The 16,133-nt window shown below is 43.7% G+C and overlaps 2 protein-coding genes across 3 annotated transcripts; both read left to right on the top strand.

Annotated features, from left to right (window-relative positions):
- Nucleotides 1–125: 125 nt before the first annotated feature.
- Nucleotides 126–9,898, top strand: dnai4 (dynein axonemal intermediate chain 4). 2 transcript variants are annotated; one of them, XM_060068064.1, is made up of 17 exons: nucleotides 126–389; nucleotides 559–619; nucleotides 832–1,013; nucleotides 1,339–1,451; nucleotides 1,781–1,937; nucleotides 2,322–2,461; nucleotides 2,820–2,990; nucleotides 3,315–3,527; nucleotides 3,771–3,931; nucleotides 4,209–4,289; nucleotides 4,508–4,653; nucleotides 5,115–5,272; nucleotides 5,538–5,656; nucleotides 6,460–6,558; nucleotides 7,574–7,800; nucleotides 8,201–8,354; nucleotides 9,742–9,898. In XM_060068064.1, exons 1-17 carry the CDS (start codon nucleotides 334–336, stop codon nucleotides 9,790–9,792), a joined length of 2,289 nt encoding a protein of 762 aa, XP_059924047.1. In that variant the 5' UTR covers nucleotides 126–333; the 3' UTR covers nucleotides 9,793–9,898. The 2 variants fall into 2 exon arrangements, with proteins under 2 accessions (XP_059924047.1, XP_059924048.1); XM_060068065.1 differs by lacking the exons at nucleotides 126–389; nucleotides 559–619 and having other exon boundaries at nucleotides 950–1,032.
- Nucleotides 9,899–12,597: 2,699 nt separating this feature from the next.
- Nucleotides 12,598–15,600, top strand: insl5a (insulin-like 5a). The gene is made up of 3 exons (XM_060066728.1): nucleotides 12,598–12,691; nucleotides 12,834–13,205; nucleotides 14,938–15,600. The coding sequence occupies exons 2-3, from the start codon at nucleotides 13,025–13,027 to the stop codon at nucleotides 15,069–15,071; spliced, it is 315 nt and encodes a 104-aa protein (XP_059922711.1). The 5' UTR covers nucleotides 12,598–12,691; nucleotides 12,834–13,024; the 3' UTR covers nucleotides 15,072–15,600.
- The last annotated feature ends 533 nt before the right edge of the window (nucleotides 15,601–16,133 follow it).

Below are 16,133 nucleotides of genomic sequence, written 5' to 3'. Positions count from 1 at the left end.
AAAAATTATGTATAACATAACGTTATAATTATAACGTTATCATTTATCAAAAGTTATGTATAATTTTGTAAAAATTCCTTACCCACAGACATAATAACCAGACCATAATCAGACCAAAAAACCAAACATATTGGGATAGAAAACAAAGGTGAAAGATAAATGTATCAAGGAAAAACGAATTAACGCCAGTAGATGGCAGTGGATTCCACATCATCCCAACCCGACCCTTCTTGTTGCTATGACAACGTTCAACAGCCAGACTGATGATCCAAACGAACGAACTCCTCACAAAGTAACTCGGGCTTCGTCCGTTGATAAGAGACACTGAACAAGATGTCCACCTCCGCAAGCATGTTGAAGAAACGTAGGCCTTCTCTGAAGGTTACGTCGTAAGTTCACATTGACATCTTACAACATAATCAGGTTATGTCTGTGTGAGTGCTAGTAGTATGCATAGTCTTTCCATTACAATAGGTTGCGAACAAATATGTTTAATATTTGCGCTCACTATGCCATCAACTAATATGGCTGTTTGTGTTTTTCTATTGTAACGTTCAGTTTGAATGACAGCAAGGCCTCAGACAAAGGTTCTCTGCAAACCCCAAGACCAACTGTCAAGGTAATACAATACGAAAAACCAAAATAAGTTATTTAAGGGGGAAAAACTCAATGGAGTCCCAAAAAATAAAACAGCAGTTGGTGTCGCTGTGTTTCAACAATGTGCCATTAAGTTTAATTTGTTATAAGAATGTAGATACACGTTCCTGCCAAGACAATGCTACATTACGATTCATTAATTGTAATGAAAAGTTACTTCAAATCCTATTGCAGGTGCTTGATGAAAAGGGCGAGGATGTCACCCCTAAGCTCCTCTTCCAACCCGACCCAGGGTCCATCCAGATCAAACACAAGAACATCTTGGCCAACGATGCTTCTGCTGGCACCTCGTCCGATTTCCTCTCAACTCTATTCCAGTCAACCGCCAACACAAGTTTCTCGATGCCCTTCAACAGGTTGGTCAACCTCCGACAGGTTGGTGAGCAGCTCATGTAATTCCATGTCATCAGAGGCTGTGTTGGATGAATGGGCATTATTCCTGCTGAGGATGAATGGGAATGGTACATCCTTGAGTATTTGGTGTGTCAGTTTGGAAGTCAAATAAAAATAAAAATAAACTGTAGGACGTATTGATATGGGTAAAGTTTAAGATAAAATGTATAAATATAAAAATGTCACTGTTGTTGATTAATATAACGTTATTTATCTAAACAGTATTCAATTATTTTAAATTATTTGAATTGTTTTCTATTATTTGTATTGATTTGTATTGTTTTCCAGGTCCTTCCTTGGCAGCAGCACAGTATCCAGATCAAGCCAGTCCACCATGGAGTCCCTAACTGAAGACATTGAGGATCCTGCCTCAAAAAGAGACATTCATATTACCCACTTAGGTCAGTGAGCTAGAATAGACTAAACTTTTCAGGAACACAAACAAATAAATATTAGTTGGTATGACGTCAACTATTGAGTTATCGTAATACCACAGTTTTGTCATTGAAATATATTTTGATTTGATTTGATTGACAATATAATAAGAGCAATATACCAAATTAACTATACATTTTTAACCATCAGTATTATTTTGTTATAGATTTCTACGTTATGTGACCTCAATTATTATCCCAGACAAAGGGCTATCCCTAACCACATAAAGAACATGTACACATCGATAGAGATCGATTGCGGTTCTCAATGAATGTCCTTTCCTTTGAGCGTTCAGAGTGCCACGGGAAAAGGGAGGAGGTGAAGGAGGAGTGGAGCGAAGACATGCTGGACGACATTGTTGACTGCTACATCACGGAGACAGACACCATCACACTCTTGGAAATGCCTGGCGTCTCTGTGTCGGTGGATGCAGAGGATGCAGATGCTGTTAGGTTGGTTTGATGTCCTACCCTAAAATAATGTCCTCCCAGGTCATTGTAGAACCAAGTCCATAGTCTGTTTAGCACAAATTCACCAGGGTCACTTGCAGGTTCTTGTCCAAGTCTGGAAATTACACAAATAACGCTTCATTTCCAGGTATAAAAATAGACATGTTTATGAACACAAGTCAAATGAAAAGCTAAAACTAGTCCTCTATTATGTCCATGTGCAATCAGGAAAAGCTAATCTAAAACAGAATGTAATGCAGCGCAGTTATCCAAAGCTGTGAACACTACAGTTAAAGGCATAAAAGCTTGGGTTGAGCCTGAACGTATTCCTTGGTTAACTGCTCTTTAATTGAATTGCAACGATCGACTCGTCTTCTTCCCTATCAGAGAAAGAAACCGCATCTATGCTGAGCTCTGCCAGAACAGGATTGGCAATGATAAGTACATGGATCGGTCGATGCAGACGTTCAACGGAGTGTCTAAGACCAAGAAGACCCAGACTGACAAAGTCAACATGGTGGATGCAGGTAGAGTTGAAATGCATCCCCCTTTCATTAGGTAATCTGGATCTATTCTAGAGGGTTCAGTTGATACATTTTAAGGCAATTCAGGTTATCATCTTACCATGTCTGCAATGGTAGATCTGGGCTTTACAGAAATATAAAAGGTGAAAACAGCTTATTTTTTTGAATGTGGAAATAAATAATTAAGAAATGACCTTAAAATCCCTAATCATTCCTCCTACATCTAACAATGATCATGAACAGTTCACATCTGAAAATGAACATTCGGCCTCACGTCCCAGCCAGGTTTCCGTTTGTATCCACCATGCCTTTTACAGGGTAGAGCAAAGAACTTCTCTAAACACATTGTCATTTTCAACAGCATCCATGGCAACCGTCTGGGACCTGTACGACTCCTTCTGCGGTGGTGATCAGGAGGGGACCCTGCCCGCTGAGGACCCCATGGTGGACAAGCTGGGCTTCCCAGAGGCTGCGATGGGGGCCCAGGGGGAACCAGAGAAGACCCCGTCACTGGTCAACACCTGCAGCTTTGGTAGGATCTGTTGACCTTCCAGTGGACAACAGTACACCCATGCTCAGAAGTGTTGTTTTGAAGCACTGATTTGAACGGATCAATCATGATTAGGGAAAATCAGTTTGGTGATGATTTAACGTAATGACTGGAGAAAAGAAGAATCATATTTTCAAAAATAAATACATTTAGAATCGATTCTGTCTTTGCTGAAATGATGTCATACAAATCAATGAAATGAAAAAAGTCTGAATATAAATGAACAATGAGTAGACTAAAGTTGCGCACGCTTATGGCTGCCAAGTCCGGGTCGTCCACTGCGACATACGTCTGTCTGTCTCCCAGCCAGCACGGCCAGCTCACGGATGGAGACAGAGATATTCCTGGTGCGGGTGGAGGACGAGCCAGACCCGGCGCTAATCCTGAACTCTGAGAGCTTCCGGCACAGCCTGCTGGTCATGGAGAGGACCGTCCTGGCAAACATCTACCAGCCAAGGCTGGCCGCATACAGACAGCTACCTGCACTCGTACCTGCACTGGAACTGAATGATGAACCTGGTAAACATGGCCCTCCTCTTCAACAGCATGTACATACAATACTTGATACTTCATGAATACAAAACATAGGATGAGCACACTAGGGTAACAATCTGATTAAGGTAAAACTAGAATGGCTAATGTGCGTTTTCCTGCATCAGATTAAATTTGGGTTCTGTTCTGTGTGAGGCAGTCAATTAAAATTTGATTAATAAATGGGTGAATTCTCAGTAGCCTTCATCAGCATCAACTGTCTGCTTTCAGAACAAGACGGAGGTGTGGCAAAGCCCAAGATAAAGGTCCCTAGTGGGGAGGAGAGAATAGAGAGCCCCCTGCCTCCAGTGCTGGAGCTGCTCTGGGGCTTCAGCTGTGACCTCACCACCGGACACGAGGTCAGCTGCATGGCCTGGAACAAGAAGTGTCAGGTGAGCCCATGATCTTAAGAAACCCTTCAGACCACCTTAAGAAAAGGATTTGGACCACCTTAAGAATACCTTAAAGAATTATGAATGAGTGATCAATCATATAATTAAATGAATAGTGACCAATATGTTCAAAAGCTGTACTTTTAAAATCCTACGTTTGTCATTGTTTCTACCCTTGATTGTTTGAAGGACTATAAATAGCTCCAGATTGAATCTTGACTCTTTAACCCCTTGGCAAGAGTCCGTGTGCTACTCCCAGCTTGTGTCCTCTCCTCAGGACCTCCTGGCTGTGGGCTACAGTCACTCCAAAGACAGCAAGGAAGGGCTGGTGTGTTGCTGGTCCCTCAAAAACATCACAGTAAGTACCGCTTCATAACCATTTGCGATTGTCAATGCAGTACACAATATTATACATCATAATAATGATAATACAAAATGGACGGATCCAGTTAAACTGGAGAACGAGTAAGAGGGACTGCAAAACTAGGTGGATAAGGTTAAGGGTTAACCTTAACCCTAACCTCGACATGGTTTAAAGTGAGTGGTAATCCGCGTTGTGACCGTCGCTCGCTGCAGTGGCCCGAGTGTGTTTTCCGGAGCCAGAGCAGCGTGACTGCCCTGGACTTCTCGGCCAGTAGGCCCAACCTGCTGGCCGTGGGGCTGCAGGACGGCTGCATCGCCCTGTACAACCTCAGCAGCCCAGAGAAGAGCCCAGGCACAAGGTGAGGAGGGCTTCAGGTTCAAGTTCTTTCATTAGTCAAATGCGCGACATAACAAAGCAGTCCTAGCTGGCAATGATTGAATGAATGATTTTTGTATCCCAAGCGCTCCTTAACAATGCAAAAAAAAAAAATAGTATAGTATATGAAGATAAAAAGATAAAAAAAGGTAAAAGAGGTGAAGTGCAATTAAACTAGAAAAGATGTGTGTGTGTGTGTGTGTGTGTGTGTGTGTGTGTGTGTGTGTGTGTGTGTGTGTGTGTGTGTGTGTGTGTGTGTGTGTGTGTGTGTGTGTTTGTGTGTGTGTTGAAGTATATTTGTTTGTATGCTGAGAAGGCGGAACAAAGTGCATTTTCCCCAAAAATATATTTCTTTCTCTATTCCCGCCCTCGACTGACTATCTTCTGTCTCTCTCTCTCTCTCTGTCTGTTTCTCTCTCTCGCTCCGTCTCTCTCTCTCTGTAGTGAAAACGTCCATAAGCACGTGTGGCCCCTGCAGCAGCTGCGCTGGACGTACCAGGAGCAGGGCTTCTCCAGGGAGGAGAAGCAGGAGGTCCTCATCTCTGTGTCTGGGGACGGCCTGGTCAGCCAGTGGACCCAGCACAAAAGGCTTGATTGCACAGGTGAGTGAGTGGCACCACAACCCACCATAGTAATCATACACACGATAGAGAAATGTATATAAAAGTGCATATCATATCCCTAGACGTATTGCTAGACATACAGCGAACAGGCAAGGTGGATATAGTATCCCATGACACACAGCTGTTGAAAGCCCTACAGAGAGAATTACATAACTATAACCATATTAATACAATTAGAACAAGACTACTTATAATATGAATCATATACCAATATCCCTGTTTCTGGTGGATGCGTTCCCTGCAGACCTGATGCAGCTAAAGAGGACGGCTGTGGAGAAGAAGAGAGTTGGGGAGAAGGAGAGGAACCAAGACATATTCATATCCAAACTCACTCCCGGACTTTGCTTTGACTTCCATCCTGTGGTAAACATTTATACACATCCAATATCCTATATCGATTAATTTTGCCCGATCAGATCGTCTCTCAGTGGAGTCATATTGACACGTTGTTTATGCGTTTGTCACATCGTGATATAAAGCTTTAGTATTGTAATTGATTGCATGCATGCCCACCATTTGAATCGCATTATGAGGGTCTAACCGTTGAGTTTGTTTGAAGATGTTTAAAGACGTTCATACTCTTAGCTATTCTTTAATAGGAGCTGCTTGAATCCAAAGCAGCCGGTCCTAAGGGAGACAGGTCATTGAGGAGTTCCCTCCGGGAGGTCGACACCCGGACTCCCTCAGGATCGTGAATTTTGATCGCGATTTCGATTTGTTGCATCAAACGATAACAAAATTAACATAATTACTTTTTTATTTTATTTTTTTATGCTTTTTTATGTTTTATAGAAAGGGCAGAACAGCTGGATACATATCTGTATATTATTTTAGATTGGAACATTTTATTTTTGACCATTTTGTGTATTTTCTTAAGGCGAAATTTCCTAAGTTCTCAATTACAACGATTTTTTGGGAGAGACATGCTGAATAAATACAACATGTTTTCAAATTCAATAATAATTGTTTGAATAATCGTGATTTCAATATTGACCAAAATAATCGGGATTATGATTTTTCCCATAATCGAGCAGCCATCATTTAATACAGTCTGCCATAACCCCAACCGTTACCTCAGCCGCCCCCCTTCAGTACTCTGCAGTGCTATGCATTAAGTAGATGCGTTAGCTAACTGACCTCTGACCTCGTTACCGCTGTTCCTACAGGAATCCAGCCTCTACCTTGTGGGCACCGAGGAGGGCAACATCCATGCATGCTCAAGCTCCAACCACGAGCAGTATCTGGAGACCTACCAGGCACACACGGTACGACCCTCTCACGGTTATAGACCTAGCAGACACACACACTATATGGGGATGGCTTCGGGAGATAGATGTGATCCATTGAAGCCGACCAACCCACCTGGTTATGTAATGTCATAGGTCATGTGATTTTAATTTATTTACTGAATTTTATGGACTGGTCTTGACTCTTACTTCAAAAGCCATAAAGAACCAGACTCTAAATGACGTAAAGTTGTTTAGCTTATCAGTTTACGATGTAAGCACATGTCTACCTGTGATTGGTGGATGCACAGTATGGCAGGCAGCAGACTGCCAGATCAGACAAGACCAGGCTTCTGCAATAGCTGACAATACATGAGCAGCATTACCTCGACCTTCAGGGCCACCCCATCATTCATACCTTTCTATCTGTTCATCTCTTAGCCTGAATAAAAACATATACTTCTTAGCTTCACGGCAGACCCATTTCTAATTGTACACACAATCGTCTCTATACTGATGATTATCTCGATGATAGAGTACCAAAAACATGAACGTCTGCAAAAAGACTAAAGAATGATGGCTACAGCTACATATTACTATATTGGTCTCGTATATTATTTCCCTGCATATACAGTATATATTTTTTGCATTTTGCATTTTGTACTTTTGCACATTGATACTTGTTTCTAACTCTTATTCTATTTGTAACATGGTGTTTGCTGCTGCTGGAAGTGTAATTTCCTGGGGGAACGTTCCCGAGAGATTAATAAAGTTCCTATCTATGTATCTTTCTAGTGAATCAATAGAGCATTGGAGAAGATGTTCTCTTCCTTCATATTGTCCTCCATTCGCTCTAACAGGATTACCTTGCCCAGCCATCTCAGATCCTTTGTAGGCACACAGACATATGCCAGTTGACGGGGTAACATGGTGGCTACACTGTGCATCCTGTGAGCCGAGCCCCTATTGGTGTGCTGCCATGTCTTTTTTAGTGGAAGTCTTTGATTGGTGGACACAGATGACTGACGCTGGCACGCTTGTCACACTCTCTCAGCAACCCGTGCACCGAGTCACATGGTCCCCCTTCAGCACCGACGTCTTCCTCAGCTGCTCTTCTGATTGGTCCATCCGGCTGTGGAGGCGGGGCATTAACAAGTCGGTGCTGGACCTCACCTCCACCTACAGCGGCGTCTACGACGTAGCGTGGTCGCCCAGGCGGGCCACCGTGTTTGCTGCCGTCAAGCAGGGGCAGGTGGAGGTGTGGGACCTGGGATCCAGCATGTAAGCCGCCACACCTCAGAGTGTCTACTGGGGCTGAACGATTTGGGGAAATAATGTAATTGCGATTATTTCGACCAATTTTGTGATTGCAGTTTAGCATGCGATTTTACTTTTTAAAGTTCCTTATGTTCTGTATTATTCACTAAACAATCAATAAATCATTCTATAGTATGACCACACAACATTGGAAGCGGTCAACATATAAACTGCTCTTTCCTTTTTGGCCAGGCCTCTATGTTGAGATGAATTGATGCTTGAATTAATATTATAACATCTTTATTTAACTATTGAATTGTAAAAGAATTTGATTAATCGTTCAGCCCTAGTGTGTACGTGTCATTCTCAGTCAGAGATCACACGCGGTGACCCCCCCTAACGCTCGCCTTACATCCTCTGCCAGCCTGGACCCCCTTATCGTGTACTCGGCTCAGCCAGGGTCCAATCTGACGTCCGTGCTGTTCACCGCCAACACCGATGGGCTCTTGGTGGGGGACAGCACCGGGATGGTCAGCGTGTACCAGCTGCAGAACATCACCATGGGAGAAGACACTCAGGTGAACTCACCAAGAGACGATCAGGTGAACTGACCAAGAGACGATCAGGTGAACTCACCAAGAGACGATCAGGTCACCTCACCAAGAGACGATCAGGTGAACTGACCAAGAGACGATCAGGTGAACTGACCAAGAGACGATCAGGTGAACTGACCAAGAGACGATCAGGTGAACTGACCAAGAGACGATCAGGTGAACTGACCAAGAGACGATCAGGTGAACTGACCAAGAGACGATCAGGTGAACTGACCAAGAGACGATCAGGTGAACTGACCAAGAGACGATCAGGTGAACTGACCAAGAGACGATCAGGTGAACTCACCAAGAGACAATCAGGTAAACTCACCAAGAGACGATCATGTAGACTAACCGACATTAAATCAGGTAAATTAGCTATTAGCTATTATACATTCAATCAGGTAAACTAAATTACCCTCAATCTGGTAAACTAACCCACTGAGAATACGGTAAACTAACCAACAGACAATCAGGTGAGCTAACCAACAGCCAATCAGGTAAACTAACCAACCGACAATCAGGTGAGCTAACAAACAGACAATCAGGTAAACTAACAACAGACAATCAGGTAAATTAACCGACAGACAATCAGGTAAATTAACCGACAGACAATCAGGTAAACTAACCGACAGACAATCAGGTACACTAACCGACAGACAATCAGGTACACTAACCGACAGACAATCAGGTACACTAACCAACAGACAATCAGGTACACTAACCGACAGACAATCAGGTACACTAACCGACAGACAATCAGGTACACTAACCGACAGACAATCAGGTACACTAACCAACAGACAATCAGGTAAACTAACCGACAGACAAGGAAGCCAGTGTTTAAATCCATTTTCCATCCATTTTTTCCATCTTGTGTGAACATAGAATGTAACATAAATTAAAAGTCTGTAATGAATATGTAGTGTTCTCTGTAGAGTACAGAGAATGCAGTCACGATATGATAAGTCTGGCAAATGTCCTGTGTGCGAGAATACAGTTGAACAAACGTTGTTAGTCGCCCTTCTCCTGGATGCAACAGGCATACGCATGACAAGAGGAAATGGACAGCAATGAGATGAGGGCCAAGGTGGGGAATCCATGATCATGGTGATAAAACCTATATTATGATCTTCACGGATCGCCTAGGTCTAGACGCGCCTGGCCACCACACTGAAGACGGGTCTAAGTGCGTGGGTGACAACACTCTGAGCACACGGCACATGGCACGGCCTTGTGTTTGCCCTTTATTGACATTCTCACTGTTATTGCACTGTTGCCAGCCATCAAGCTCTTTATGCCTGATAATCACCTCCGACCTCCGCAAGACAAACACACGCCCGCTCATCTGCTTTTTATTCTTCACATCTAGGAGGACACTTTGGAAGACATCATTAACTCTTCTCTGGCGAAGCAGCTGTGAGCCGTACGGACGGACGGACGCACACACACATACATGCGAACAGACACACATGCACACACACATATGCGAACACACACACACACACCTATGCGAACACACACAAACATGCGCACACACACACACACACGCGAACACACACACTAATCCAGTGACTCGCCGTAATGTTTCATCTCTGGAGAACGGCGACGGAGTGTCTCCGGCGAGACGGAGTGTCTCCGGAGAGACGGGTTGTCTCCGGAGAGATGGGTTGTCTCCGGAGAGACGGGTTGTCTCTGCCGAAAATGATGAGCATTCCCATCAGAGTCCCATTTTTATCTGTCCATATCTCTCATTTCTGTAAACATTTAAAAAAAGCCTTGTTTTTCCTTTTTTAACAGCGGCATACCGGTATGTGGATATTATTTGTTAAAAATAGCATTATTTTGTCACTTGTTTTCTTTGTTGTTTTAGGTGCCAATACCTTACCTAAGCTTTCTTAACAATACTACAATTGAGTCATATAGTAAATTGCAATGCTTTTCCTGTCATAACCCTATTTGAATACAAACTATACCACAATACATAAGCAAGTAAGAAAAGCATAAGCAAGCAATGGTAGAACAGGACAGCCACCCATTTGCATAGTCAATGTTTTAACCTGACAACTGCTTTTAGTGGCTGTCCTATGAAGCATCGATGTTCCACAGATCATTTAGGAAGTCATTTGTGCCTTCCGCTGTTAAAACATCCAACACCAAAATTACATCCTTGGATTTCTTTAAGCCTCTTACTGATTTATCACCAACATTAAAGGTTTTCTCACAAGGTTTTACTTCATTTTGTAAACTGAGCTGTGATCAAGCCAGCTTGATTGTATGCAGGTTGAACAACCCAGTTTCCTCTTGGGGTATAAGAAAGTGTATCGTATTATGAACAATAAAACCTGCTTTGGATTTCAGAGTACATTGCCCCTCGAAATCAGCAACAGTGTTCAGTGTAATCAAGGCACTCTGCACATATTCTCATAGACGCAGGAGTCTAGTGGCTATGGGCGAGTGTTTTGTTAAATGCACTAACGCATGAAGAAAGGCACGTGCCCATGAAGTCAGAGTACAGGTTGAAGGAGGACTACAAGTCTCTTTTTTTTATTCTTCCAGTTTCCACACCAAAGAAATCACACCAACTTTTTAAGGCCCTGACACACCGACGGTCAGTCCTCTGACGATATCGGGCCGTTTGGGGCCCTAGTTTCTTCGGTGTGTCCCGCACCATAAGCACTAGTCTGCCTTATACTGCTGTTTTTTCAGAGGACGTCGGTGAGAGAAATCACTCGAATTGGCTGTCCAGTTTAAGCTAAATCAATGCACGAGAAGAGAAACGTGTGCGAAAAGCAGCAAACGACTTTGTCAAAAGGCCACACAAAAAGATTGTCTCATGCCTCAACTTCCTCTGATCATTCATCATTTCACATATCCACTTAACATTAGCTAAAAGTCCATTCAACCGTGCCCAGATAACCTTTAAAACGCTGTCATTGGTGGCCCCTAATGGCTGACTGCGTTACTCCTGAGACAGTGCTATAGTGAGAATCTAATTATTTCCTGTTGTTTTGCCTAAAAAAAACAATTTGCATATTTGTTGTTTAACTTAAAGTGCATGCAGAAACAACCACATTCCATAAGTGCACTTCTAACATTGCACTGCGTGCGCAATGTTATTATAGGAAGTACGACACAACTAAATGAAAAAAGCGTGGAAATAAGAATTGAACGTTTCAAAAGTACATCTGACTTGACCATTGCGTCCTTGGATCGGAACCTAACTAAAAGAAGACGTGATGCTCCAGTGTCTCACACTGCTGTTGTGTTTACCCTGATAAACTTCAACTTAATTGTGGAGCTGAAAAACTTTAACTGGAACAACGTCTCTTGCTATTTCAATTCAGTTGTCAGTTTAAAAAAAAATTACATCCACGCATGTTTCATGTAGTTGTGCCGTTCTTCCTATGAAACATTGTGCCTCTTGAATGTGGTTCATTTATTTGCACGGGGGAAACGTTTCAAATTATTGATCGCTATGTAGTAAAGTGTCGCTTTATTGGGAGCTGTGCAAGAATGGTGTGAAACGGTCGGCAAATGCTGATTTGTGTATCCGCCTTCCGGTGTCCCCTTTTGAAAGACGAATACAGACGACCATCACCGGCTGTAAGGGAGAGGTATTTCCTCTCACAGAGGTGCAGTACCGATGGCTGTGCTCTATTTTTTGCGGTGTGTTCAAGTGCAACTTTTGGGCAACGGCACAGACGATGCAGGGCAACGCACCAGTTGGTCTTCATCACTGCTGGTTCTTTGACGTTGGTTTGGTGTGTCAGGGTCTTTACAACACACTTGCGGAGACCATGTTCAGAGACTCTCAAACAGGGCCAAGCACTTCATATTGTTGACTACCCTCCCTCATACAAGCATATAAAAATGTAAGTGAGGACGTCAGTGGGACCTCCAGCGATAAAGTCATTTGATGAACCCCCCCCCGCAGCACCATCAACACCACCTTAACGACCCAGCATGATGGATTGTCAACATTGACTCTGTCTCTTTCTAACAAACGGAGCTCCACGGCGGTCAGAACCCCTCCCTGACATCGTGAGAGGATTCACCGCGCGGTGATTCAGACGGCGCGCCGTCGGGAGAAGGTCAGCACAATTAGGCCGTTAGAACGGCGTAATCACGGCAAAGTCTGTGTGCCAGGCCACCTTCCGCACCGCCCACTCCCTCGCATGTAATGTGATTGTCTGCTAGCCCCCCCCCCCCCTTCCCTCAACACACACACCCTATTCTCAGGACTCTCAAACCCAAATGGTGATGGAGGAGATGACCGGAAACAAATTAAAAGGAAAAAGATTTTTAACTACACGAAGCCGGTAAGGATGAGTGGGGGGGTTGTGTGTGTGTGTGTGTGTGTGTGTGTGTGTGTGTGTGTGTGTGTGTGTGTGTGTGTGTGTGTGTGTGTGTGTAAAAGGGGATTGGCTAAGAAGATTCTTAATAGGCCGGTTCCTGCTATAGGTAGCTGGACGGGGATATATAAACCCCGCACAGAGGCACCAGGACAGACCGGTCCGACCTCACACACTCTGCAGACCAGACCAACCCCATCACAGAAGAAGAAGAAAGCCTCCCGGACAAGCCTACAGAGACAGAGAGAGAGGACCTGCATTCTACAAGCAAGAGTATTCCAAAGTACCCCAGCCGCTGTCATGCGTTGCTCACTGGTCGTGGCGGTGGCGTTGTGCGCGCTCCTGTGCAGCGCGAGCCCGGCGGGGGCCCAGGTGAAGGCGGTGAAGCTGTGCGGTCGAGAGTTCCTGAGGGCCGTGGTGTACACCTGCGGGGGGTCCCGGTGGAGACGCCTGCTCCAAGAGCCCGAGTCTCAAACGGAAGGTAAGCCCCCCTACCCCAAAGGCGCACTCTCCCGCCCCTCCTCCCCCACCCTGGAAGAACACCGCTGGGGGTTTACTGGTTGATTGATGCTAAGGGAGAGGAGTTGATAGGATTACACATGTTTGAATTTTGCTTGTTCATCCATTATATAAACACAAAAGTATACCATGTCACAGGGTAAACTTTGTATTTGTATACAGGGTATACAAATATAAAGTATACCATGTCACAGGGTATACTTTGTATTTGTATACACGGTATACAAATACAAAGTATACCATGTCACAGGGTATACTTTGTATTTGTATACAGGGTATACAAATATAAAGTATACCATGTCACAGGGTATACTTTGGGTTGTGCTTTGAAGTTCAATATTAACATCATGTAGAAGACCTATATTGTTCAGACTCTCTTTGACACTAAACAGGATAACTAAGCAGGATAACGGACTCAGTGCCTTGCAATGCTTTTAGGATGTGGTGATATTGTTATGATTTGAAAACCATTGCTGTTTTTTTATTTGTAGATTTGTTTATTTGATGGATGTTGATTTGTTTCCACTCCTAAATGATTTGCTACGTACTTGTTGTAAAAAAAAGCAATACCCAAAATCTTTAAACACATTCACTAATAAATAGTTATAACAAGATGAAGTGAAAAATAGTCTGGGTTGCAATGATATTAGGAAGCAAACAATCACCCTTGTATTTACTAGTCTCTACCTATAGGAAAGCGCCACCCACTGGCCTTCCATTGAACAGCAGGCCAGTGACCGACATGTGTCCGCTGTGCAGCTAGGCATCTGCTCCGGCACCAGGACACACTCATTCAATTCTGCTCTGGCTCATTAGGTCAAAAGACAAACTAGTTGTCAAATGATTATCTGATGGAGAGGCCTGCTCTCACAGGGGCTTGCTCTGCCACACAAACACGCATGCATGCACACACACACAAACAAGCACGCACACATGCACTCCATGTATGCATCTGGTTCTGCTAATCAACATGAGGCATAGAAGTAACGTGGGGAAATCGGGAGGATCTACATGGAGGATGATAAAGGCAGGATGTTTACATCTCTGCAGCCCATACACAAGCAGATAACTAATGCAAACACAGAAACCCTCCAATCAATTAGCCAAATGAACCCATTCATAAAGGGGGCGGTACGTTTCCTTTGGTCTTTCCTTCTGTATTGTTAATTCATGTGATGCGTTTGATTATAATTATATAGCTTGCACTTTTAACACTATAAATAATTCATTGTTTTTATTTAGCACTTTACAAAGGCACTCAAAGCACTTTACAGAACATGGAAACATAAATATATTAAAACCTCTACTTTTAAATGAGATTACCCTTGCATTTTTGACAATGCTATTCTGTAGTATTATCTGTGGGGGGGGCAGCGGCAGTAGCTCAGGAGGTAAAGCGGGTTGGCTGGTAACTGCAAGGTTGCTAGTTGGATCCCCTGCTCCTCCTGGAGTGATGAGGTGTCCCTGAGCAAGGCACCTCACCCAACTGCTCCCAACGAGGTGGCTGTTGCCTTGCATGGTTGACTCCGCCGTCGGTGTGCGAATGTGTGCATGAATGGGTGAATGTCAGGCGATATTGTAAAGTGCTTTGGATAAATGCGCTGTATAAATGCAGTCCATTCACTGGCTGGTTTAGGGAGCGCAGAACCGTCACGTCTCATCTCGGCGTATCTTTATGTCCATGTGTTTAACAGGAGACCAGGACAGCTTGGAAGGCGTGGGACGTAACGTGGTCACAGAGCTGACCCGGCGGGACATGAATAACATACTGACCACCGTGTGCTGCCAGGTGGGCTGTGGGAAGAGTGACCTTCGCTTCCTCTGCTGAGGCCCCACCCTCTCTCTCTCTCTCTCTCTCTCTCTCTCTCTCTCTCTCTCTCTCTCTCTCTCTCTCTCTCTCTCTCTCTCTCTCTCTCTCTCTCTCTCTCTCTCTCTCTCTCTCTCTCTCTCTCTCTCTCTCTCCCTCCCTCCCTCCCTCTCTCTATCTCTCCTTCTCGCTCTCTTTCTCCGAGTAACCATGATGATCCCATTCCACAAACTGAAGATCCTAAAACGATTATAGGCCTATAGAGAAAATGTGCACGGCTTTAATATTTATTTTTATCAGAACTTATATTTCAGATAAAGATGTAGTTTTTTGTTAAACTTTTAGTTCATGTGGACTTGAAATGTGACTGATGTGTGACTAGGGGATCACTGGTTGTGAACAGTTTTGCCGTTGGGTTGGCTAACAACTTGAAGCAAATCAGTAGAAAATAAGCCCAGTGCATTTTCTATATCTATTTTGAATGTGTTTATAATATGTGAAATATTGTATCATTTTGCCACTTTTGTGGAATAAAGTTTCTCGCATATTTTTTTCTGCGGTTATTTTCCAACATGAACATGAACTACGTGGCCCATGATGTGTACATTTGTTTCAATAAGCATGAGACTGAATGTACACACAGACATACACACACGTCCAGTTATAACTTTTTATTGGTCTTGGAAAGAAGCAAACTAGGTTGTTGTTTTTTCAGCTCATCTTAGCGTTGTTATGTACTGTACAAACAGCTTGCACATGGGTCAAGTCAACGGTACACCACCAAAAGCATTCTGTCTCACAGCAGCAACACACAAACACAATCCCTGCTCTTCTCAACGTCAACACAGGCCTATGAGGCGGGGCAACATGCCACTGCAGGGGCAGCCATTGTTTAGGACATCCCGTTATCGGAGCCAGATCTCAAAGAAATCTCAAAGAAATGAAAAAAGATGCATATAAAATCTTCCTTAGCCCATATTAACCAACCATTTCATGTTTGGATAATACATATTTCCTAGTGATATGCTTTATACCCTTTATTTATCGTTAGATTTCCAGTGGAGGACTTAAAAATGGCTGCCG

Source organism: Gadus macrocephalus, chromosome 12 (genome assembly GCF_031168955.1).
Source record: "Gadus macrocephalus chromosome 12, ASM3116895v1".
NCBI lineage: Eukaryota > Metazoa > Chordata > Actinopteri > Gadiformes > Gadidae > Gadus > Gadus macrocephalus.
The sequence above is the reverse complement of the archived record's forward strand: the minus strand, read 5'-3'. Positions and strand labels throughout refer to the sequence as shown.